The 26,767-nt window shown below is 37.8% G+C and overlaps 1 protein-coding gene across 1 annotated transcript in view; it reads left to right on the top strand.

The window, feature by feature from the left end:
- Positions 1–26,767, top strand: part of UBR3 (ubiquitin protein ligase E3 component n-recognin 3) — a 254,404-nt gene that overhangs the window by 67,768 nt on the left and 159,869 nt on the right. Inside the window, exons 9-11 of the mRNA XM_030802267.1 lie at positions 6,385–6,564; positions 7,309–7,442; positions 15,315–15,401. Of these exons, the coding sequence (XP_030658127.1) occupies positions 6,385–6,564; positions 7,309–7,442; positions 15,315–15,401 (401 nt within the window). The remainder of the gene's footprint in view (positions 1–6,384; positions 6,565–7,308; positions 7,443–15,314; positions 15,402–26,767) is intronic.

The following is a 26,767-nucleotide window of genomic DNA, read 5'->3' on the forward strand; positions in this document are numbered from 1 at the left end:
TGCAAGCTCTGCCTCCCAGGTTCATGCCATTCTCCTGCCTCAGCCTCCCGAGTAGCTGGGACTATAGGCGCCCACCACCACGCCCAGCTAATTTTTTGTATTTTTAGTAGAGACGGAGTTTCACCGTGTTAGCCAGGATGGTCTTGATCTCCTGACCTTGTGATCCACCCACCTTGGCCTCCCAAAGTGCTGGGATTACAGGTGTGAGCCACCGCGCCTGGCTGGAGTTTCACTCTTGTTGCCTAGGCTGGAGTGCAATGGTGTGATCTCAGCTCACTGCAACCTCTGCCTTCCAGGTTCAGCTGATCCTCCTGCTTCAGCCTCCCGAGTAGCTGGGACTACAGGCGCCCGCCACCATGCCCGGCTAATTTTTTGTATTTTTAGTAGAGATGGGGTTTCACCGCATTGGCCAGGCTGGTCTTGGACTCCTGACGTCAGGTGATCCACCCGCCCCGCCCTCCCAAAGTGCTGGGATTACAGGCATGAGCCACCATGCCCAGCTTACTTCTTTACTTTTTAAAGGAAAATTTAAAAGCTGCTTTATGTTTTAGTTTTACTAACTTCATGTAATATGACTTATTCTTTCCTAGAGATTTATCTACGTATATTGCTTTTTCTTTTTTCCTTTTTGAAATGGTGTCTGCTGTCACTCAGCTGTATCAATGATATTCTTATATGGAATTATATATTTAAAGACAGACTTTTCACAAAAATGGTGTTTTTTTAAATTTTTTTACTTTTTAATTATACTTTAAGTTCTGGGGTACGTGTACAGAATGTGCAGGTTTGTTACATAGGTATACATGTGCCATGGTGGTTTGCTGCATCCATCAACCTGTCATCTACATTAGGTATTTCTCCTAATGCTGTTCCTCCCCCCACCGCCCGCCCCCTGCCCCCCCAACAGGCCCTGGTGTGTGATGTCCCCCTCCTTGTGTCCATGTGTTCTCATTGTTCAACTCCCACTTATGAGTGAAAACATGCAGTGTTTGGTTTTCTGTCCTTGTGATAGTTTGCTGAGAATGATGGTTTCCAGTTTCATCCATGTCCTTGCAAAGGACATGAACTCATCCTTTTTTATGGCTGCAATAGTATTCCATGGTGTATATGTGCCACATTTTCTTTATCTAGTCCATCATTGATGGTCATTTGGGTTGGTTCCAAGTCTTTGCTGTTGTGAACAGTGCTGCAAAAAACATACATGTGCATGTGTCTTTATAGTAGCATGATTTATAACCCTTTGGGTATATACCCAGTAAAGGGATTTGCTGGGTCAAATGGTATTTCTAGTTCTAGATCCTTGAGGAATCGCCATACTGTCTTCCACAATGGTTGAACTAATTTACATTCCCACCAACAGTGTAAAAGCGTTCCTGTTTCTCCACATCCTCTCCAGCATCTGTTGTTTCCTGACTTTTTAATGATCCCCATTCTAACTGGCCTGAGATGGTATCTCATTTTGGTTTTGATTTGCATTTCTGTAATGACCAGTGATGATGGGGATTTTTCATGTTTGTTGGCTGCATAAATGTCTTCTTTTGAGAAGTGTCTGTTCATATCTTTCACCCACTTTTTGATGGGGTTGTTTTTTTCTTGTAAATTTGTTTCTTTGTAGATTCTGGATATTAGCCCTTTGTCAGATGGATATATTGCAAAATTTTTCTCCCATTCTGTAGGTTGCCTGTTCACTCTGATAATAGTTTCTTTTGCTGTGCAGAAGCTCTTTAGTTTAATTAGATCCCATTTGTCAATTTTGGCTTTGTTGCCATTGCTTTTGGTGTTTTAGTCATGAAGTCTTTGCGGCAAAATGGTGTTTTAAATTCATAATTGAGAAAACAAAATTTAGAAGTACCTGTTCTTTTAAAAGAATCTGGAGTCTCTTTTCTTCACCAGCTGATTTAGCTGTGCTTATTACATATGGTTTGCATTTGGCCTTTAAGGGAGAATATTTGGGAACAAGGTGAGTCTTAAACCTGCCTCCCATTTTTTTTTTTTAATAGCTAGCTTTCCTCACTTTTTATGTTCGTATCCTTACCTACCTCATTCTGATGTTCACTCCCATTGTTCTATTGAAATCTACAAAATTGTCCATGACTCATGTAGCCATAGTCCTAGTTTTCCCAGAATAGCCTTAAGTTATGCCTGTTAGTCTGACGTAGTTATTAATACAATTTCTTTTACGCTCAAAAGCGTCCCAGTTTATATGATAAATTATGTGGTTTACCCTTTTTGTAAACTACCTGTTGAGGAAGCCAGTGGTCATAGTTTAAACTTTACCTTGCTTAATTTTCAGTAGCATTTCACACTGTTGATTCTCTTTCTGTGGCCCAGTACTCTTCTCTACTTGTCCTATCAATATTGGTGTTTCTTGGCACTTTGTCCTAATGTCTCTGCTTTTCACACTTTTCCCATATTTTTCTGAAACCATATTATATGGTATCAGTTGCTTTTTACATCTGCTTCTAATGCAGTTAGTCTTTTCTGGAAATTCTTATACAAATTGAATTTTCAACAAGCTGAAATAAAGATTGTTAAGATCTTTAAATATACTTTTTTTTAGCAGTAAATTACATTATTTCCAGCCAAGGTCTAAAACTATCTTTGGAAGCCTTCAAACTTTGCCATACTATTTTTTCCTCCTTCAGTAGTAGCATAAGATATCATGATATATATTTACTGCTTTTCTAAAAGTATCATAAGCTTTTCCCATTTTTACTCTGAGTATTAGAATAAAACATAGCTATACTGAACTACCCACAACTAGCCACAGATATTACAACAGGATCTCTGTACTTTCTTTTTATTTTTTAGCAGCCTCTATCTAGCCTTGGCTTGAATTGTTGTTAGATGATATTTTAAAATTTTATCTATACTTTTAATAAATACAGGAGCTGATACAATGAGAATTTGGCCACAGCGATAGCTGAAGACTAAAGGGAAAAAGCCTTATAGTAGTATGTGATTCCTACCTTCTACTTGTACTTTTTTATATTCAATTTTATACCATATGCTTTGTGGTTCCAAACATAGCTCATAATTTTTCATGTTCCAGAAATGTTAGAATTTGTCTTTTGAAACAGTCTTTGTAAAGTGAAATCTAAAACCATGTGTTGCATGACATAGGAATGTCTGTAGATGCTCATAATCCCAGATTGCCTTTCCTCTCTGCATATCAAACTACTTATTGAACTACATTGTTTGGATGTCTATAAACACCTCAAACACACAACGTCCGTAGCGAAGACTCATTATTGCTCCATTGATCTGGCTTCTTTTACATTATCTTGTGTGTGTATGTGTGTATATATGTATGTACATGAGCACATGAATGTGTGTTTTGATTCCACTGTCTAACTATCTAAACAGCTGTGCAGCCTAAAAACCTAGGAGTTGTCTTTGACTTCTTTTTACTCCTTGCAGATATAGCACACATTACCAACTCTGTCCTTCAAATCTTCTGAATATCTTTACATAGCCTCTTCATCACTGCATCTTTTTGCCACCACCATAGTTCAAACCATGGCCATCTCTAAGCCTCTTATCTCTAGTTGTTGTCACTCTCCTTCAGTCACTTTTTACATTACACTTCTTATAATGTTCTCTCTCTTAAAACCCCCTAGTGGCTTTCCATTCTCTTCATGTGAACTCTAAAGTCCTGACACTGGTTTATAAGACCCTGTAGCCTCATTTGTACCATGCATCCTCTGTATTCTTTCTTCAAGTGATTCTAACGTTTTCTTAGGTATTGCTCCTTCTGCCTATAGCACCATCTCCACCATCACTAGTTTATGTGGTTAATCCTAATTCCTGCTTTATTTTATAGGCCTCAGTTTAAACTTCATTTCCTCAGGAGAATCTTTTATTTTTTTTGAGATGGAGTCTTGCCCTGTCACTTAGGCTGGAGTGCAGTGGCACAATCTCGGCTCACTGCAACCTCCGCCTCCCGGGTTCAAGTGATTCTCCTGCCTCAGCCTCCCAAGTAGTTGGGATTACAGGTGCCCGCCACCACGCCCAGCTAACTTTGTGTTTTTAGTAGAGGTGGGGGTTTCACCATGTTGGCCAGGCTGGTCTCGAACTCCTGACTTCAGGTGATTTGCCCATCTCGGCCTCCCAAAGTGCTAGGATTACAGGCGTGAGCCACCATGCCCAGCCAAGTCTTTTCTTGAATTGTAGTCTAGCTTTATTTGTTCTTATGACTCCCTGTACTTTTCCCATTACAGCCCTTATCACATTCTGCCTTCTTAGATGTTAATCTCCATGAAGACAGAGATCATCTAAATCTTGATTTATTTACCACTTTATTCTCAGAGATTAGTTGAAAACTTGACCCTTAGTAGGTGCTCAATAAATATTTGTTGATGAGTGAATTTAATTTAACACTGAATCGTTGCTCTTTATATCTATAATGAGGAAAGTACCAGTTTGAGTAAAAATAGAAGTCCTAATCATTTTATTTCATTAATGATTCCAAGGCATTTGTTACAAGAACAGTAGTATTTAAGCAGTGTCAGGAAAATAGTGAGTTTGATTAATTATATTCTGCTTATTCATCCTCTGGTTTCAATTATATAGAACAGTGATTCTCAATTTTTAACTTAAAAAAAATCCCAACATTCCTTAGCACTGTTGCATCAATATCAATGGCTCACTAGCTCAAAAGTGGAACAGTAGTTGTCAGTCATGGTCAGGGGTTAGTATAAATACTTTGTAAAAAGCCCCTAATCCTTACTTCCTCATTGAGTTAGACCCTCTCTCGTCCATTGAGAAGTACTGAAAGAGAGTGTATTTAACTTCAGTGGGCACTGTTCTTAGATATTGTTAAACTTATTTAATATTTGGTAAAATAATCCTATGGACTGAAACCTAAGTTTAATGTGTGGAAGTTAAAAAGTGCAGTGGAGGCCCTCCTGACTGATGAGTATGACAGGTAGGTAGGTAGTTGAATAAGTTGGTTAAAGTGAGGAATCATTTAAAAAATGATAAGAACCGGGTGTGGTGGCACATACCTGTAATCTCAGCTACTGAGGAGGCTGAGGTGGGAGGACTGCTTGAGCCCAGGAGTTTGAGTCCAGTGTGGGCAACATAGTGAGACCCCCATCTTTGAAAAAATATATATATACGTTAAACATTGTATTTTAACTTAAAACACAGAACTGTGTGTTCATTCTCCAGGCTTTTAACTTTGGGCAAAGTATTTTCAGGATATGGTTTCCTTGACTGGAGTTCTCGCTCATCTTTTTTTATAAATAGCACATCTATAAAGCATCATCTGTGGATTCCAATTTTAATCTCTTTAAAATAGAGTTAGAATATAAAGCAATCTGAGTGTAAAATGTACTTATAGGCTTTTATGATTTTTCTGTCCCTAGTTTTTTAGCTTTTTTTCCTGGCGCTTGTTTTTATTTTATTGTCTCTCAAAAGCATATAATTCAATTTCTGTAATACCTCTCTGTGCTTTCATATGTCATTAGTTCATGTACTTTTGATCTAAATTGTGTAATTATGATAAAAAGAACAATTAGCATGAATAGAAACAAAAATTGACTCTAGGTAACCATACGCCCCAGCCTGTGTACAGGGAATGAGCTATGAGCCTTGAGCATTCCATGTATTATGGGTATTAATATGTTTTACAATGGGAATGGAAACTTCCTAGTCCAGTGAGTCAGTGAAGTTGGAATAGGTTAAAGAGAGCGAATGCATATATACTAATAATTTTTAATGATAAAGATTTTGTACAAGCCTATCCTCCCACCACTCCCAACGATGTATTTAAACTTTGAGGATTTTTTTTTCAAGGCCTAAGAAGTTGGGGTGTGTGTGTGTGTGTGTGTGTGTGTGTGTGTGTTTCTTTTTTTAAATGTGTGTTTTTTTATCTTTGAAATATTGTTTGCTAAAAATTAGATTGATGTATTTTTTGAATAGAAGAAAGCAATTAAATGTACATCTCTTGAAATCATACAGATTTGGTTGATAAGATGAAATGAGATTAATCTAGGGGTAAAAATTTTTTATTGATTGCAACAGAAAATATTGCATTATATCATTAGAATCAAGAAAATAAGGTTTTATAAACATACAGCTACCTCAGTATCATGTCATATATTGGACATATGGTAATAATTGCTATAATGATGTGCTAAGTACTTTTTGTTAATGCTTCATGTAATTCTTTTAAGATAGATGTTTTTATTTTCCACTTTATAAATGAAGAAATTGATTCAGAGAGTGTAAATATTGTGCCTAAAACCATATAGGTATTAAATGGAAGGCCAGGGTTTGAATTTAAGTATATCTGATTCTAAAGTGTATATATTCTGTATTATTGGTTAAGCTTTAAAAAAAAATCTTATGAAATTTTTGGGTTGTGTATGTCTTTTTTAGATGAAGAAAATAGTTTACATGTGGTAGTGAACTGTGGAGAAGCATTGCTGAAGAATAACACTTACTGGCCTCTTGTTAGTGATTTTATTAATATTCTTTCTCATCAAAGTGTGGCCAAGAGATTTTTGGAGGATCACGGCTTGTTAGTTACATGGATGAACTTTGTATCTTTCTTTCAAGGTATGAATTTTATGCCTTTGTTAATTTTTTGGTTTACAAAATTCCTAATGCTAAATTATTAAATATCAATTAAAATACAATAGCACATCATTCAGGCTACACATGAAATAGCTCATTATTTTAACTGGTATTTGTAAGTAATTTAATAAATTGTTCATAAAACATACCAAGGAGTTAGGAAAAATGTCAAATGATTGTAAAAGAAACAGGAGTATAACTTTTTAAGCATTTAAAAAAATTTAACTTAATTTTTTTATTTTTAGTAGAGACAGGGTCTCACTGTGTTGCCCAGGCTGGTCTAGTACTCCTGGGCTCAACCATTCCATTTGCCTCAGCCTCCCAAAGTGCTGGGATTACAGGGATTAGCCACTGTGCCTGGCTTTGAAGCATTTGTAACCATTAATCTAGAAATGTGAAATCTATTGTCTGAGAAAGATTCATAACACTTACGTAAAACTTTCAACTAACATCAATTCAAATTTTTTTGACTTTCTTATCAAAAGATATTCAGTTTGTTGCATGAGACAATTCATAAAATGTTTCTAAGAAAACGTAGTTTGTAAAAAATTCTGAAAGGACTAGATTGTTTCATTTTTAGGAATTTACTTATTTCTATATGTACTGTGTCAGTAATGCCACTTGTGTACATAAATGTGTTTGGGACTGGGAAATGTTGTACTTGATATTTAATATGAATGTGTGCTTCCACTTGACAAGGTTTATATCTGCTTTAATTTTTGCCAGGTATGAACTTAAACAAGCGAGAACTAAATGAGCATGTGGAATTTGAGTCTCAGACCTACTATGCTGCCTTTGCTGCTGAACTTGAGGCCTGTGCACAGCCAATGTGGGGGCTTTTATCACATTGTAAAGTTAGGGTATGTTGGAAATATTTTTGTTAATTTCTGTGTTTATTTAAGAAAAAGACTTGTGAAAATATTGGTTTGTTCATTTGTATATAATATGCAGTGTCTAATTTTGTTTCAAATTGAATTCAGCTTTATGAAAACTGACCCGAGACAGTAATTTTCATTCTTAGGCAGTTTGGAATTCATTATTATCAGATTTTTCCAGCCTGTTGCTATTGTGAACAGTCTTTGGAACTTCATTAGTCTCCACATTCATCTTTATTGTTTCATTTATTATCGGTTGCCTAATGCTTTTTGCCGTTAAGGAGTAGGATAGTCCTCAATATTACACTTTCAAGATTCCAAGGACAAAACAAGTATAAATTCCACAAACCTTCCAGTGGTTGTTATACAATGTATATTATAATATATAATATTATAAGCATTGGTTTGATGGGTCTCCGGAAACCTTGGGCAGTGCAGACAAATGGAATCCCCTGACCCTATTAAACTAAACACTTGACTAAAATTTTGATGTATGGACACCATGCAGTTCCAGCCTGTTATCCTATACCAGTAATCATGCTGGACAAGATTTTGTAGTAGACATATTTTGAAGCCCTGGGTTCTAGTTTCGGCTCTGCCTCTTTCTTACTTGGGTGACTTGGTCAGCTCATTTAAACATATTTGAATTTCTCAGTCTGTTTAATGACCTTTTAAAAACAAAGTGAAAGAGAAATGGGACAGTAAAGCCTGCTCTTTGTTATTGTGAAGCTCTCTTCCATCTACCACTTAAACGTATGTGTTTCTTTAAGTAGATTTATACTTTCTTTTGTTAGTTCAGCCATTCTCTAAATGCAGATGACTCACAGCCTTGTTACAGTCTTACTAGGTTCAAATTTCTTTCTTTTTTTTTTTTTTTTAGAGGGAGTCTCTCTGTCGCCAGGCTGGAGTGCAGTGGCATCATCTCAGCTTACTGCAACCTCCGTCTCCTAGGTTTAAGTGATTCTCCTGCCTGAGCCTCCCGAGTAGCTGGGATTACAGGTGTGCACCAGCACACCTGGCTAAATTTTGTATTTTTTGTAGAGACAGGGTTTCACCATGTTGGCCCTTTTCAAATTTCTAACAGGTCTGATTATTCATGTAGATCCCCTTGTAGGTACATGAATTTTCTCAGGTTCTGAATTAACTTTTAAAAAATATCTGTCCATACTATATTTCCTTTTGTGCCCTTTTTGTCATTTAATGGTATCTTAAATTATGTAATTGTCCATTCTGGAAACTTTCTTCCCTAGCTGTACTAACTGTGTTTAACCTGTAATCAGATGCTAAGAATCTTTCATTCTAGAAATATTCCTCTCCTGCTTTTTTCCTTTATTTCTCAGTATTTTAAAAATATGGATTATTAAGGTAATTTCTTAACTGGTTTTCCTGTTTCTAGACTCTTTCTACTGTAATCTGTCTCAATACCAAAGTTACTTTTCTAAGCTCTGTATATCTCCCTCTCCTTTACTTAAAAATCATTCAAGTTCCCATCAGTCTACAGGATAACATCTGTTTTTCCTGTAGAGACATTTAAAATCCTCCACAAGTTGCCCTCAACTTGTCTGTCATAATTCATTATCTTTTTTATTTTTATTTTTATTTTTTGAGATGGAGCCTCACTCACCGTCACCCAGGCTGGAGTGCAAACTCAGCTCACTGCAACCTCTGCCTCCTGGGTTCAAGTGATTCTTCTGCCTCAGCCTCCCAAGTAGCTGGGATTACAAGTGTGCACCACCATGCCTGGCTGATTTTTGTATTTTTAGTAAAGACAAGGTTTCACCATGTTGCACATACTTGTCTGAAACTCCTGACCTCAGATGATCTGCCCACCTCAGCCTATAATTCATCTTCCTATACCCCCTCTCCCTCCATGCCTTTATTGGATTGATTATTATTCCTCAACATGCAGTGTCTTTTCTTGATTCCTGTGCTTTTGTTCAAGATAGTCTCTTTCTTTGGCATATGGTCTTTCATTCTCCTTTGTTGGCTCAGTGTTTTTCTTGCATGAGACTTATCTTGGAAGCTTAAAAAATATGTATGTGTAAGCCCCAGTGTCAGAGGTTTTGATTCATTTGATATGCAGTGGGACCTGTGTAGTGATTCTAACCAAAATGAAGAACAATTAATGTTAACTCTTTGAAATTTTAAAGTTTTCTTAAAAAATTCTCAAGACTCAGATATATAATCTACTCATTTATTCCTCCAGTCAGGTTTGTTTTCATAGTGTACCTTGTTTAATTTCCACTGTACCATTTATCAAGAAACTGTCATATAATATGAGGTTTGTTTGTTCATTTATTCAAAAAATATATGCCAGACATTATTTAGATGCTTAAGTTTTTGGTACTGATCCAAATAGATATGGTTCTTGTTCTCATAGGGGAGATAAACCTTAAATAAGTAAACACATTGATTTACTTCACAAGCTTTTGTAAGTGCTCTATGGGAAAATAACAGGTTGTTATGAGGGAGAGTAATGAGTATGAGGACTGAAGATTTGAGTATCAGCGAATGCCTTTATGAAGAGAGAATATGAAGGACCCAGCTCTGTGAATATTAAATTGGGGTTGGTGTTGGTCATGGGGGAGATAAGAGGGAATAGCCTACCTTCAGTAGGAAAGTGATTGGTCCTTTTTGTTTTTTGTTTTTTTTGAGACAGAGTCTTGCTCTGTCACGCAGGCTGGAATGCAGTGGCACGATCTCAGCTCACTGCAAGCTCCGCCTCCCGGGTTCATGCCATTCTCCTGCCTCAGCCTCCCGAGTAGCTGGGACTACAGGCGCCCGCCACCAAGCCCGGCTAATTTTTTGTATTTTTTTTTAGTAGAGACAGGGTTTCACCATGTTAGCCAGGGTGTTCTCGATCTCCTGACCTCGTGATCTGCCTGCCTCGGCCTCCCAAAGTGCTGGGATTACAGGCGTGAGCCACCGCGCCCGGCCGTGATTGGTCCTTTTAAGGAATTGGTGGCTGGAACCACAGAGTAAACAAGGTGGAGTTGGAGAGATAGGCAGAGATCAGATTATTATTGCAGGTATTTGCAGATCATGTTAAGGACTCTTGGATTCAATTTTAAGGAGAAGCCACTGAAGATTTTTAAGGAAGGGTTTAATGTGATCAGATTTACACTTAAAAGATCGTTCTATTCCTGGAGAAGACTGGATTTGAGCAGGAGTAGGGTGGGTGGGAAGCAGCAAGACCAGGAGTAAATAGACCAATTAAGATGCTTTGGTAAATTGATCTCACTTATATGTAAAATCTGAAAAAGTTGAACTTATAGAAGTAGAGAGTAGAATGATGATTTCCAGAAGGTGGGGCTGAGAGAGTGGGAAATGGGGAGATTTTGACTAAAGGGTACAAAGTTTTAGCTAGAGAGGAGGAATAACTTTTTGAAATCTATTGCACAGCATGGTGACTATAGTTAATAATAATGTATTTTACATTTCAGAATTGCTAAAGGAATAGATTTTTAATGCTCTCACTACAAAAAAACGATAAATGTCTGAGGTGATGGATATGTTAATTAGCTTGATATACCCATGCAACAATGCATGTGTGTGTGTGTATATATATATATATCTTGAAACATCACATTGTACCCCATAAATACATGTATTTATCATTTGTCAATTAAATAAAAAGATGCTGTGACAATAGTCTAAACATGAAATTCAGGTAGCATATATTTGATATATATATATATTCAAAGTATATTTTGGATATTCAGCATGTATTTTTGAGGTAGAATCTACAGGCTTGGTGATGGATTGTACATTATTGATGAGAGAGAGAGACTTTTGAGTAACTGTGTATGGAAGTGCTATTTACAAAGGTAATAAAGACTGAGAGAATGTCGAGTTTAGAGAGATCAGAATTAGCTTTAAATAGGTTAAGTTTGAGATGCCCATGAAATGTCCAAGTAGAAATAGTGAATAGGCAGTTGGATATATGAGTCTCATGCTCAAAAAGTAAGTCTGGACTGAGGTTATACATTCTAGACCCTTCGGCATATAGAAGATATTTATCACCAAGGGATGGATGAGATTAAATAGGGAGAAAAGAGATGTGAACCCCGAAGAAAGAACTGACATTTAGATATTAAGGACAGGGAGAAGAGAAAAATCAGAAGAATGCCATGTCATGTATATAAGTCCACAGAAGATAGAGACTCAGTAAAGTGGGTTGATATGATATTGATACAAAAAGATCAATATTTTAAGATTATTCTGACTACTGTGTTTAGGATGAATTTGAATTATGAGGCTGAGGTTATGTTTATCTCTTTGATAATGAAAAATCATTGTTTCTGGGCAGTAGTTCATATTTCAGCTTTCAAGGCTAGAATTACAATGCAGTATAGTTCACCTAATCTATGAAGTAAAGAGAACAGAGAGAAAACAGGCTCCTGTTGTCCTGGCAGTATCTGAGAGAGTAACTTCTCAGTTATAGGAGCGTCTGGTTCCTAGATAAGACATTCTCTTCGTGAGCACTTACACTGTGTGAGACGTTGTTCTAGGCACTTTTCATATATTCTTATCTAACATTCATTGCATCTCCTATAAAGTACATGGCATCATTGTGTTCTTTCAGAGGTTAAATAACTTAAGTTCACATAGCTATAAGTAGACGCTGAATTTGAAAGCAAATTCATCTAATTTAAAAACCAATGCTCTTTATCACTTTGCTGTTATTGTTTTTAAAGCAAGAATGTCCAAAGCTTTTTAGCTGCAGTGCTGTCAGGGTTTAGAAGTATAAACTAGAAGAAACACTGTTATTTATAGGAAAAAAATGTTATTTCTCTGTTTAAATTTTCCTAGTGTAAAATATAAAACTTAAGGATTAAGTAATTTAAAAGGAAACTTCACTTGATAAATTACTGTCTTTGTATGATTGCACTGAATGCTATTTGATTCTTGGGAACATTAAGGGCTAGTTAAAAAAAGTAATACTACCCAGATAGCTCAGTCAGTAGAGCATCATACTTTTAATGCTAGATTAACTAATGACATGAAGATTGGATAAGAGGATGACACGTTTCTAGAATTTTACTGATACTTGCTTTCTGAGGAGAAAAATAAGCTGCAAAATCTTCATCCAGTGGCAACTATAGGTTACTACGGACTTGATAGAAGATTAATGTGGTCTTGACTCTTCAGAGCACTTAACTATTTGTCAGATATAGTGTTAACCTATGATACAGAGCATTTAATGTACATCATTTCACTTGCCTCTTCAGAACAGTACTGGCAAGTAGGTTGTATTATGCTCATTTTTACATATGGAGAAACTGAGACTCATAAAATTTAAGTAATTTGCTCAAGGTCATAAAACTAGTAAGTTAGCATGCATACTGACTTTTTTGGGGGTTGGGGGTGGTAGTAGTGGGAAGATAGGAAAGAGACAATCAGAACATGATTATTAAATATGCTGTATTTATGAATGGAATTAACTGGTCACCTTTTTAAAGACTCTTAGTACCTACTTGTCAAATTGTTCTCCAGAAGGGTGGTACCAGTTTACGCTTGCGCGAAGAGCCTGTAATGGTACCCCATTGCCCAAATGCTTGATGAAATAGGAGAACTTTTGGTTTTAAAAGTTTATTTATCTGTGAGTTGCCTGCTACTTTAGTTTGGTTATGACAGATTATTTATGATAACTTATAAGTGCCATTAATTTGTTTTCAGTGAGAGGTATGGAATAGAATGTATCAAATAATATTTTAGAAAGACAAATCTCATATAGCATAGATTAAAACAGGATGAGAATGTTAGTAAGGTGACCAGGTAAGTGATTTTGTTCTGGATTGTGGCAATGGAAATAAGCATGAAGCTATATTATAATATCAAGCAAGAATTGACAGGACATGGAGATGAGTAAGGTGAAGGAGAAGTCAAGAATGAATGTGAGACTTTCAGCTTTTTAAAAAAGCATATTTATATAATTTACATAGGTAGCTGATGAGTTTAACCCACGTGGCTTTGATGCTTTCTGCACTTAGACATTATACGTTGAAGCCCCAAAATATCTTTTTTTAACTTAAAAAAAAGGAGATAAAATTCACCATTTAACCATTTTAAAGTATATACTATTCAGTGGTTTATAGTGTATTCACAAAGTTTACCACTACTACTACTATCTAATTCCAGAGTATTTCCATCATCCCCAAAGGAAATTGCATACCTCCCAATTCCAACCTCCCCTCATCTCTTGGAAACCACTAATCTACTTTCAACCTTTCTAAATCTACCTAGTCTGGATATTTCATATAAATGGAATCCTATAATATGTGGCCTTTTGTGTCTGACTTCTTTCACTCAATGTAATGTTTTCAAGGTTCAGCTGTGTTGTAGCATGTATCAGTACTTCATTCCTTTGTCTGGCTAATATTTCATTTTATGGATATACAACATTTCATTTGTCCTTTCATCAATTGATACATATTTGGGTTGATTCCACCTTTTGGCTGCAATGAATAATACTTCTGTGAATGTTTATGTACATTGTTCGTGTGAACATATATTTTCAATTTTCTGGAAATATACGTAGGAGTGGAATTGCTTGGTCATATGGTAACTCTATATTTAACTTACCAAAGAACTGCCAAACTTTTTTTTTCTTTTTGAGATAGGGCCTCACTCTGTTGCCCAGGCTGGAGTGCTCATTGCATCCTTAAACTCCTGGGCTCAAGCAGCCCTTCCACCTCAGCCTCCCTCCCAAGTAGATAGGACTGTGAATGCACGCCACCACTCTTGACCAATTTTTAAAATTTTTTCTCAGAGACAGAGATTTGCTGTGTCCCAGCTAGTCTTGAACTCCTGGCCTCAAGTGATCCTTCTGACTTGGCCTCCCAAAGTGTTGCCATTATAGGCATGAGTCACCGTGCCCAGCTGCAAACAATTTTTCCAAGCAGCTGTACCATTTTACAGTCTCATCAGCAATATATGAGCATTCCAATTTCTCTACATCCTTCCTAACACTTCCTGTTTTACAGTTTTAAAATTATGGCCTCTCTAGTTGGTATGAAGTGGTATCTCATTGTGGCTTTGATTTGCATTTTCCTATGATGTTGAGCATCTTTGTATGTGCTTATTAGTCATTTGTGTATTTTCTTGGGAGAAATGTCTTTTTAAATCCTTTGCCTGTTTTTTTTTGTTTGTTTTTTGTTTTTTGTTTTTGGTAAGCAAGCCTATCATTATTTCTATTTCTGTTTAATTTAGAACTCTCCTATTTTAGTGGATCTGTTTTACCACAAAACATTGTAGTTGTCTTTTACAGTACTCTTGTTTCAAGTGGCACACACATCATTTCTTCTCCCAAATTCTGTTGTAAGTCAGGGTATTCACAGGTTACTTACAGGCCACATATGCTTTGCCCTTTCTTTTTAATTGTGTAAAATATACATAACATTTACCACTAACTATTTTTAGCTGTAAAATTCAGTGACTTGAAGTACATTTACAGTGTTGTACAACTGTCGCTACTATCCATGTCCAATACTTTCTCATCAGCCCCAAAGAAACCCTGTACCCATTAAACAATGACATTAGGGAATTTATAATAAATTGGGGGGGAGGTCTCTTGAAATGGAGTCTGATTTAAATCTATTTAAAATCTATTTCTGCTTTCATTCATTTTTAGAAATGTATTGTGAAAAAGGAAGCATATTGACTTATTTAATTTTCATATTTGTCACTGGTTTATGAAGGGAGAGTTTCTTGAAATGGCAAATATAATCTTGAAAATCTATTATACATTTTACCATTTTATATATACACAATGCATATAATTACGTATAATTTAATGTTGCAAATATATGTATGTTCATATATTATAAATTTATTACATATAACTTACTATTTTAGGAAACTCAAGAATATACCCGAAATGTTGTTAGATATTGCCTTGAAGCTCTTCAAGACTGGTTTGATGCTATTAACTTCGTAGATGAGGTATGTATATTTTTTGATGTATGTAAAGACATTTAAGAAAAGTGTTAGATTTCATTTAATGTTGAAAATAATGAATACCTTTTCATAGGAGAGGGAAGGAAGTAATGAACATATTATTAGGCTTTGAAAAAGAGAAATCTAAAGGGGAGACTAGTTCTTTAGTTCTTTGACATTTAGGAGATTCTGGAGCGCACTAATATGTCTGCTTATTTCCTAGAGAAGAGTGGCATGATTTGTTTTTCCATTATTAAGTATATATGTCTCGTTATTTCTCAGGAGTGAAATAGTTTCAGTTGAATATATAAAAGTGACAATGCAAATGTGAATAGGATAGGGGAGATTAATGAAAAGGGTATCACAACTCTATTAATTGGACAGTGTTCTGCTTGTCAGAGTAGGAAAAGGTGGACTTGAACAAAGGTGATTAGTGTTAATAATGAGAAAAGCTGGCACAGGACATGGTATGTAGGAATTGAACAAGTAATTGCTTTTATTCGTTAGCCAAGTTTACCATCAGAAGCTCCTTCTATTCCTCTTATGAAGTAGGGTCAGAATATGCCATATGCAAAAGAAAGACTATGTTTCAGACAGCTCACCCCCACTTCATCTGATTTCTGAACCCTGGGCGCACAGAACCGTTGCTGTGTGTTTGTGTGTGTATGTGGAGGGCAGGCAAATTTTATCTCTTGTGTGTGTGTTTTTTTTTTTCTTTCTGTTTAAAAAATTTTTGACACAATCACAAATTTATTGAAAAGTTGAGCAAAGAACTTTCTATTCTTGAACCATTTGAGAGTTCAGTTGTTGACTTGATGCCTCACTACCCCCATGCATTTCAGTGTTTCCTGCAAACAAGGACATTTTCTTATATAGCCAGAATGCAACCATAAAAATCATTAATATATTATTAACATTTAATTCTTATAACTCATTCATGTTTTACCGGTTGTCCAATGATATCTTTTATAGAAAAAGGATCTGGTTCAGAATTGCATTTTGCATTTCGTTATCATGTCTCTAATCTCCTTCTGAGACATTTTCCCAGTCTTTCTTTGCATTTTAGGACAGTGGCTTTTTTTTTTTTTTTTTTTTTTTTTTTGAGACAGAGTCTCACTCTGTTCCCCAGGCTGGAGTGCAGTGGCACGATCTTGGCTCACTGCAACCTCTGCCTCCCAGTTTCAAACAATTCTCCTGTCTCAGCCTCCTGAGTAGCTGGGATTACAGGTATGTTCCACCGCACCCAGCCGATTTTTTTTGTATTTTTAGTAGGGACGGGGTTTCACCATGTTGGCCAGGCTGGTCTGGAACTCCTGACCTCAGGTGATTCACCCGCCTCAACCTCCCAAAGTGCTGGGATTGCCAGTGTGAGCCACTGCTCCTGGCCAGGACAGTGACATTTTGAAGAATCCTTCTCAATTTGGGTTTGTTTCATGATTAGATTCAGATTATGTTTCTTTTTCAGGAATGTTACAGAAGTGATGTTGTAGTCTTTTCATCACATCCTATCTGGTAGTTTGTGATTTGTGTTCTGTTACTAATGATGTTCCTTTGATCACTTGATTAGGGTGGTACCTGCTAGACTCCTTCATCATAAAATTACCCTTTTTCTCATGTAATTAATAAAGTATTTTTTGATCCAGTTTTCAATTCATTCATTTTTGTCTCTAGAGAGTCATAGTTTCTATTTTATTCAGTGGGTTATAAGCTATTACTGTTATTATTTGATGCTCAAATTATTTCAGATTTGGCCAGTGAGAGCCCCTTTAAGCTTAGTTTCTGCTTGTCCCATCATTTTTTGAGAACTTCCATGTTTTCTGGCCCATCAGGATGTTTCAGACTCATAGTTTCCCCACCCATTTCTGGAATCAATCATTTCTTTATGGATCCCTGGTTACTTTTAGTGTGGAACAGTATTTAGAAAAATCTTGGCTGGGCGCGGTGGCTCAAGCCTGTAATCCTAGCACTTTGGGAGGCGCAGGTGGGCAGATCATGAGGTCAGGAGTTTGACACCATCCTGGCCAACATAGTGAAAGCCTGTCTCTACTAAAAATACAAAAAAATTGGCAGGGCGTGGTATCGGGCGCCTGTAGTCCCAGCTACTCGGGAGGCTGAGGCAGGAGAATGGCGTGAACCTGGGAGGCGGAGCTTACAGTGAGCCGAGATCGTGCCACTGCACTCCAGCCTGGGGGACAGAGCCAGACTCTGTTTCAAAAAAAAAGAAAAATCTAGGTGCTGCTTGTGCTCACTGCTATTGGGGTATCACTGCTCCCAGGACCTCACAGTGAACAGAGAAGTATATGTATATGAGTACATATACAAATTTGCATCTATATTTTTCAGTCTATAGTGAAAGCTATGAGTTCAGACTGATATTTTTAATTCCAGTTTAACACTGGTAGGATTTATTCTAGTTTTCTTCAACAGTGGGAAACCTGACTTCCATTATCTTTAATATATTTACTTATCTATAAATACATATTTATGTATGACTAATCTCATATATAAATATGAGAAGCAACTCTCATCTCAGTTGCCTCTGTTTCCCCTGCATGGATGCCCTCTTTTCCTTGCTTTGACTCTGAGTTCTCATCCTATTCCCCCTTTTCCTACACGTGGACACCCTCCTTAACCTGCCTGGGCTCTGACCCCCCACTTTGGACTGCCCTTCTGTGGAGAAGCCCTGTTCACACCCTCTTCGTGCTTGAAACTCCCGCACCAAGCTCTTCCTCTTTTTGGATGCCCTCCTCATTCTGCCTTGGCTCTGATGCCTCCTGCTCTTTGCACATGTGGATAATCTCCTTACCCAGCTTGGATTTTGATTCCCTATTCCAGGCTGGCCGCCTGTATTGTTGCCCTCCTTACCTCAGTCAGGCTTTGATTCCCCATGCCAGGTCAGTCCCCATTTGGAGGCCCTCCTCACCCAGATTGGCTCTGATGCTCTACACTGGGCTGCCCAGCTGTGTGGGTCCGCTTTGACTCTGTCCACATCTGATGCCCTATGCTAGGCCACATCCCCTATGCCTGAGCAACCCCTGACATCTCAGCCCCTCAGTTACCCCCAGCAGTTGCCCTCCTCAGTCTGAGCTCTGACTTCCCTCTCAGTTTCCTAACCTTTAGATGCTTATTTTTACCCTGCTCCCTCTCTTTACCTCCCAGTGGCTTTAGGAATGGTTTAGGAAGGGAAGAACCCCTTATTATCTTTAATTCTAATCCCTCCTGCCCTGAATTAATTTTCTTTACCCCTCATTACCCCTCCCCCAACATTTGTGTCAGCTCTTAGCCTTCAACCTAGATTTTGTACATTTGGATTTTGATTCTGCCCTGACCAACTCACCTTGATTCTTTGCCTTGTCTAATTGTTGGTCTTCAGGCTTAAATTTTGTTTATGTAAATGGTAATGAGTCAGTCTTCAGAGAGAACATTGTCCAGTGTTCACGGAGCTCCATCCCACTTCCAGCCTGCTTCCCTCCTCCTTCACCCTGTCCAGGGTCAGTCCCTCAGCTGGAGCTTTTTTTTTTTTTTTTTTTAATTATTATTATACTTTAAGTTTTAGAGTACATGTGCACAACGTGCAAGTTTGTTACATATGTATCCATGTGCCATGTTGGTGTGCTGCACCCATTAACTCGTCATTTAGCATTAGGTATATCTCCTAATGCTGTCCGTCCCCCCTCCCCCCAACCCACAACAGTCCCCGGAGTGTGATGTTCTCCTTCCTGTGTCCATGTGTTCTCATTGTTCAATTCCCAACTATGAGTGAGAACATGCGGTGTTTGGTTTTTTGTCCTTGCGATAGTTTACTGAGAATGATGGTTTCCAGTTTCATCCACATCCCTATAAAGGACATGAACTCATCATTTTTTATGGCTGCATAGTATTCCATGGTGTATATGTGCCACATTTTCTTAATCCAGTCTAGCGTTGTTGGACATTTGGGTTGGTTCCAAGTCTTTGCTATTGTGAATAGTGCCGCAATAAACATACGTGTGCATGCGTCTTTATAGCAGCATGATTTATAGTCCTTTGGGTATATACCCAGTAATGGGATGGCTGGGTCAAATGGTATTTCTAGTTCTAGATCCCTGAGGAATCGCCACACTGACTTCCACAATGGTTGAACTAGTTTACAGTCTCACCAACAGTGTAAAAGTGTTCCTATTTCTCCACATCCTCTCCAGCACCTGTTGTTTCCTGACTTTTTAATGATGACCATTCTAACTGGTGTGAGATGGTATCTCATTGTGGTTTTGATTTGCATTTCTCTGATGGCCAGTGATGATGAGCATTTTTTCATGTGTTTTTTGGCTGCATAAATGTCTTCTTTTGAGAAGTATCTGTTCATGTCCTTCGCCCACTTTTTGGTGGGGTTGTTTGTTTTTTTCTTGTAAATTTGTTTGAGTTCATTGTAGATTCTGGATATTAGCCCTTTGTCAGATGAATAGGTTGTGAAAATTTTCTCCCATTTTGTAGGTTGCCTGTTCACTCTGATGGTAGTTTCTTTTGCTGTGCAGAAGCTCTTTAGTTTAATTAGATCCCATTTGTCAATTTTGGCTTTTGTTGCCATTGCTTTTGATGTTTTAGACATGAAGTCCTTGCCCACGCCTATGTCCTGAATGGTAATGCCTAGGTTTTCTTCTAGGGTTTTTATGGTTTTAGGTCTAACATGTAAGTCTTTAATCCATCTTGAATTAATTTTTGTATAAGGTGTAAGGAAGGGATCCAGTTTCAGCTTTCTACATATGGCTAGCCAGTTTTCCCAGCACCATTTATTAAATAGGGAATCCTTTTCCGATTGCTTGTTTTTGTCAGGTTTGTCAAAGATCAGATAGTTGTAGATATGCGGCATTATTTCTGAGGGCTCTGTTGTGTTCCATTGATCTATGTCTCTGTTGTGGTACCAGTACCATGTTGTTTTGGTTACTGGAGCCTTGTAGTATATAGTTTGAAGTCAGGTAGCGTGATGCCTCCAGCTTTGTTCTTTTGGCTTAGGATTGACTTGGCGATGCGGGCTCTTTTTTGGTTCCATATGAACTTTAAAGTAGTTTTTTCCAATTCTGTGAAGCAAGTCTTTAACTGAAGCTTTTCTCAATCCAGTTTTCTTTGGTATTTGAAACTTCAGAAATTATTGTTGAAATAGTAGCATCACTAAGACAACAGTAAGATTGAACTGGGGGAAAATTATACACAAGAAAATGATATTTAAATTAATCATGCTTGGAATCAGGAGTGTAGTGAAGGACAATTAGAATCATGTATGACATATAGAGCAGCTGAACTCTAGGAAATAGTGTATCTGTTTTTCACACAGAAATATTTTTAGGAAGATATTGAATGTTATCAAAAATTTAAATGGATTCTTAAAAGAAGAGAAATTAAGTATAGAACGTAAGGAATCAAATAATATTTATTTATTTATTTTTTTTTTTGAGATGGAGTTTTTGCTCTTGTTGCCTAGGCTGGGGTGCAATGGCACAATCTCGGCTCACTGCAACCTCCACCTCCTGGGTTCAAGCGATTCTCCTGCCTCAGTCTCCTGAGTAACTGGGACTACAGGCGTGTGCCACCACGCCCAACTAATTTTTGTATTTTTAGTAGAGATGGGGTTTCACCATGTCAGCCAGGCTGGTATGGAACTTCTGACCTCAGGTGATCCACCCACCTCGGCCTCCCAAAGTTCTAGGATGACAGGTGCAAGCCACTGTGCCTGGCCCATGCCATGTTTTTATATGGTGCTTAAAGATTTTATTATTCCTCCTTTTTTTGTCATTGGGAAGTGGAGATGCAGAGATATTAAATGACTTGCCTATTGTTATGTCGCAAGTTATGGTACTTCTGGGTCCACAGTCCACATTTTGGAACTCCTTGTCTGGTAGTGTTTTAACTGTATTGGTTGTTGGCAGTGGAAAGAGCTTTAACGTAGGCAGATTTGAGTGAAAATTGTGGCTCTGCCATAATTCAACTAGCTATGTGGCCTTGGACAGATTTTTTTAAGTTTAATTTTTAATATATTTTTACTTTTTTTTTTTTTTAACACTGCTGAGCCCATTTCCTCATCTATTGAAGGTGATAATATTAACCAGTAAGGATTAACTAAGAGGCACATATTACATGTGTGATAAACATTAGTTCTTCTTCCATCCTTGTGGGTGGATGTCAGAAGTTATTATGGTAATCTAGTACAAATCAAGCAAATAATTTTTTTTTTTTTTTGAGACAAGGTCTCGCCATCTTGCCCAGGCTGGTCTTGAACATTTGGGCTCAGGTGATTCTCCTGCCTTGGCCTCCCAAAATGTTGAGATTACAGGTGTGAGCCATTGTGCCTGGCCAATAATATGTTTTGAACTGAAGTAAGCCAAATCAAACAATCATATAGAAACAGGGGATGGAATACATTTTCCTATAAGATAGGCCATTTAAGAGTTCTTAAAAACATGAATATCGTGTAGGGCAACAATTGTGAGTTTGTAGCAGGGTGGGTTTGGCTAGAGTCCTCTGGTAAGAGGAAAGTAGAACGTGCATTCATCCAGCAAATATTTATTGAACGTTTACTATGTTGTAAACATAGGGGATACAGTGATAAAACAGTCCCCGACTTAAGGAAGTGGAAAACAAGTATATGGTTAATTTGATTCCTGTGCTTCTGTAAAGTTGTGACCAGGTACTATGTGGGAGCATAAAAGGGAGCACCTGATTTAGCCTGAAGAACCCAAGAAAAGCTTCTTACTAGAAGTGTCAACTGAGCAAAGTCTTAAAGATACATTAATCCAGTGGGAGAAGGGATATATAGCATTTGGGGCAGGGGGAATAGTGTATACAAAGGCACAGAAGCTTAGTAAGTTGGGGTACTACCTATGGTGCATGAATTTATGTGATAGAAGATGAGGCTGGAGAGGTAAGCTCTTTCTTCTCAGGAGTTGGAAGGTTATCAGGAGGCTAAAACCATAGGGAGTCATTAAAAGATTGTGAGTGGAAGAAGTTCAAGATTAAATTAATGTTTAAGTAAGACCACCTTCTGGCAGCATATAGAGGGTAATAGAAGATATTTTAGTCAAGGTTCTTTTAATGCAAGGGGAAAAAATAATTTAAAGCAGCCTGAGGTAAAGAAGCAGTAATTTCATGTCTAAAACACCAAAAGCAATGGCAACAAACGCCAAAATTGACAAATGGGATCTAATTAAACTAAAGAGCTTCTGCACAGCAAAAGAAACTACCATCAGAGTGAACAGGCAACCCATAGAATGAGAAAATTTTTGCAATCTACTCATCTGACAAAGGGCTAATATCCAGAATCTACAATGAACTCAAACAAATTTACAAGAAAGAAACAACCTCATCAAAAAGTGGGCAAAGGATATGAACAGACACTTCTCAAAAGAAGACATGTATGCAGCCAAAAGACACATGAAAAAATGCTCATCATCACTGGCCTTCAGAGAAATGCAAATCAAAGCCACAATGAGATACCATCTCACACCAGTTAGAATGGTGATCATTAAAAAGTCAGGAAACAACAGGTGCTGGAGAGGATGTGGAGAAATAGGAACACTTTTACACTGTTGGTGGGACTGTAAACTAGTTCAACCATTGTGGAAGTCAGTGTGGCGATTCCTCAGGGATCTAGAACTAGAAATACCATTTGACCCAGCCATCCCATTACTGGGTATATACCCAAAGGGTTATAAATCATGCTGCTATAAAGACGCATGCACACGTATGTTTATAGTGGCACTATTCACAATAGCAAAGACTTGGAACCAACCCAAATGTCCAACAACGCTAGACTGGATTAAGAAAATGTGGCACATATACACCATGGAATACTATGCAGCCATAAAAAATGATGAGTTCATGTCCTTTGTAGGGACATGGATGAAACTGGAAACCATCATTCTCAGCAAACTATCGCAAGGACAAAAAACCAAACACCGCATGTTCTCACTCATAGGTGGGAATTGAACAATGAGAACACGTGGACACAGGAATGGGAACATCACACACCGGGGCCTGTTGTGGGGTGTGGAGAGTGGGGAGGGACAGCATTAGGAGATATACCTAATGTTAAAGGAAGAGTTAATGGGTACAGCACACCACATGGCACATGTATACATATGTAACCTGCACGTTGTGCACATGTACCCTAAAACTTAAAAGTATAATAATAAAAAAATAATAAAAGCAGTAATTTATTATGAATACATAGGGGTGTCTCAGGGTTAGGGCACCTGGACCTCAGGGATGGACTGGAAATCTGAATAGGAACTCCTGTCGCCTGCCTTTGCTTTGCCCTGAGTGTATGTGCCTCATTTTTTCTTCCCTTCCAGTGCTTTCCCCATGTGGTGAAATACTGCCTTTTTATAGTTGCCTAATGTTACCATTTCAGGCATACTCCCAGATTGTCTGTGAATGCCTCTGAATCCCAGTTCCAATTTTTTAAGAGAGAAAGTCATTGCTCAAGCTGGGGTAGATGTCCCCTGCCCTGCCTCCAGTCAAGTATGGCTACTATAAACTTGACTGTCAGGCCCCAATCTCTGTGTGTGGTTGAGGTGGCAGAGTGGGAGAGGGAGACACATTCCGAGAAGATGGGAAGGTTGTGAGCTAGGCAGACACCACAAAAGGTGTTTTATGCAGGGTAGTAGTAGAAGTAGGGGTTATCACTAAAATCTAGGCACTAGGTGTTGAGGGCCTGAGCTAAGGTTAGTTAGGTGCAGTGTAGACAGAAAGAAGAAAGTGGATTTAAGAGATACTTAAAAAATAAGTAAACATAATTTGCTACCTCATCAAATATAGGAGGCTTGTGAGAAGGAGGAAGTCTACATTTCATATTTAAATTACTGGGAATCTGGAGAAGAAATATTGAGGAGGATTGAGTTTTATGGCAAAGATACTGAGTTTGGTTTGGACACACTGTATTTGTGGTCCCATGGGATATTAAGTATTGCTGTTCAGTAGACACCTGAATGTAAGATTTGGAGTTCAGGAGTGAGATTTCCACTGAGATTTGGGAATCATCTGGGTAGAGTTAGCAGCTGAAGCTGTGAATCTGGATAAATTCATATAGAAGACTACAGAGTGAAGAATGGAATCCAAGGACTATCAGTATATATAGGAATAGAAGAAGTGCTTATCAAGTAGCCAGTCTGTGACATTAGACAAGGAAGGAATATGGTTTTTAACATTATGGAGAATGTGAATATAGGATATGCTAAAGCCCTGAAAGATAAAATAGAGTCCATGGCTTACTAGTTAATAGCAATATGTACTGGGTACTGTGCTGTTTTACTTATTTCTCACAGCTACCAAACTCTTTATTATTCCTACTTTAAGGATCAGACAGCTTGCCCACAGTTTTACAGCTAGGTGGTAGAACCAGGATTCTGCACTTAGGGGGCAGGCACGGTGGCTCATGCCTTTGGTCCCAGCACTTTGGGAGGCCGAGGCAGCTGGATCACTTGAGGTCAGGAGTTTGAGACCAGCCTGGGCAACATGGTGAAACCCTGTCTCTACTAAAAATACAAAAATTAGCCGGGTGTGGTAGTACATGCCTGTAGTCCCAGCTACTCAGGAGGCTGAGGCAGGAGAATTGCTTGAACCCGGGAGGCAGAGGTTGCAGTGAGCTGAGATCTTATCACTGTACTCCAGCCTGGGGGACAGTGCGAGACTCAAAAAAGAGTCTGCACCTAGGCTGGGCGTGGTGGTTCATGTCTATAATTCCAATCCTTTGGGAGGCTGAGGCGGGCAGATTGCGTGAGCCCAGGAGTTCAAGAGCATTCTGGGCAACGTGGCAAAAACCTTGTCTCTACCAAAAATAGAAATTAGCCAGGCATGGTGGTGTGTGTCTGTAGTCCCAGCTACTCAGGAGGCCGAGGAGGGAGGATAACTTGAGTCTAGGAGGCGGAGGTTGCAGCGAGCTGTGATTGTGCCACCATACTCCACCCTGGGCCACAGAGTGAGACCCTGTCTATTAAAAAAAAAAAAAAAAAAAAAAACAGAGTCTGCACCTACTCACTGTGCTTAGTGTCTCAGTGGAAATTGAGAGAGATTCTGACTTAGCTAGTTATTGTAGAATATGTTACTAAGGTGATTATAGTAATGGAGGGTAAACTTTTTAAAATTTTATTTTTAATTGTGGCAAAATACACATAAAACATAAAATTCAGTATCTTAATCATTTTTAAGTGTATAGTTCAGTAGTGTTATGTGTATTTGTATTGTTGTGCAGCCAATCTCCATAACTTTTTTATCTCATAAAACCGAAACTATACTCATTAAATAGCTACTCCCCATTTCCTCTTCACCCAGCTTCTGGCAACCACCATTCTGCTTTGTATCTCTGTGAATTTGGCTGCTCTAAGAACCTCATATAAGTGGAATCATGTAGTTACTGTCTTTTTGTGACTGGCTTATTTTACTTAGCTTAATGTCCCCAAGGTTTATTCATGGAGGGCAAACTTTTATTTATTAGAACAAATTTTTATAGCCTTTACATATTGAGGAGGATATTATTATCTTACTGGTTTTGAAAAAAATAATTATTTCAGGGATGGTGACATTTAGACTCCTTATAACCTCTATAATGATAAATTATATACATTAGCATAATTATCTGAATGTCCGGGATAAAAATCTTTAACAAGAGAATATTTACTAAGAACTTAAAAAGCATTAAAAACAAACAATACCTTTTCAGTTTTTAACTCATTTGTTTAAGAAGGACAGCTGTGGTGTATTTTTGCCCTGTAGTGATTTTGTGATCCATGGGATTCACAGATTTAAAATACAGTTTTTGTAATATTTACGGGAATGCCTAAGGTCATTCACCTATTTTTTACGAAGTTTTGTTATGGAGGCTGGTGTGTTTGGTACTGATTGGAAGCATCTTATGTAACTGGTGAAGGAATCTAACGATGCCCTGCATTTATACCTCTGTTTAGGAATGTGGTCAGAGTCTTCTTACTGTTTTGAATATGACAGTGGAGTCCAGATTAGCTCCCCAGTTCACTACTTTTGAACTTTAGGAAGTTACATAAATTTTCTAAGTTTGAATTTTGCTACTTGTAGAATGAGAATATTAGTAGCTCCTACCCCATAGCATTCTTCTGAGGATTAAATGTGGTAATGTGAATAAAGTGCTTAGCATGGTGACTGGCACATAGTAAGTGTTCAATGAATGTTATATGTGACTGTTATTACTGTCATGATGTTTGGTATACCTGCGTTTGAAGAGTCCCAAAAGGTCTACTGTAGCTGGAAATCCATTCCATCCCTTGTTTTAATAATGATTATTTGCTTCAGCTGAATTGAATTTAGGAAATATTAATCTGTGCTGAATGCTTCAGAGGATTCAAAGTTGAGTAGAATACAATTTCTGC

The sequence above is a fragment of the Nomascus leucogenys genome, chromosome 22a (assembly GCF_006542625.1).
Source record: "Nomascus leucogenys isolate Asia chromosome 22a, Asia_NLE_v1, whole genome shotgun sequence".
Taxonomy (NCBI): Eukaryota; Metazoa; Chordata; class Mammalia; order Primates; family Hylobatidae; genus Nomascus; species Nomascus leucogenys.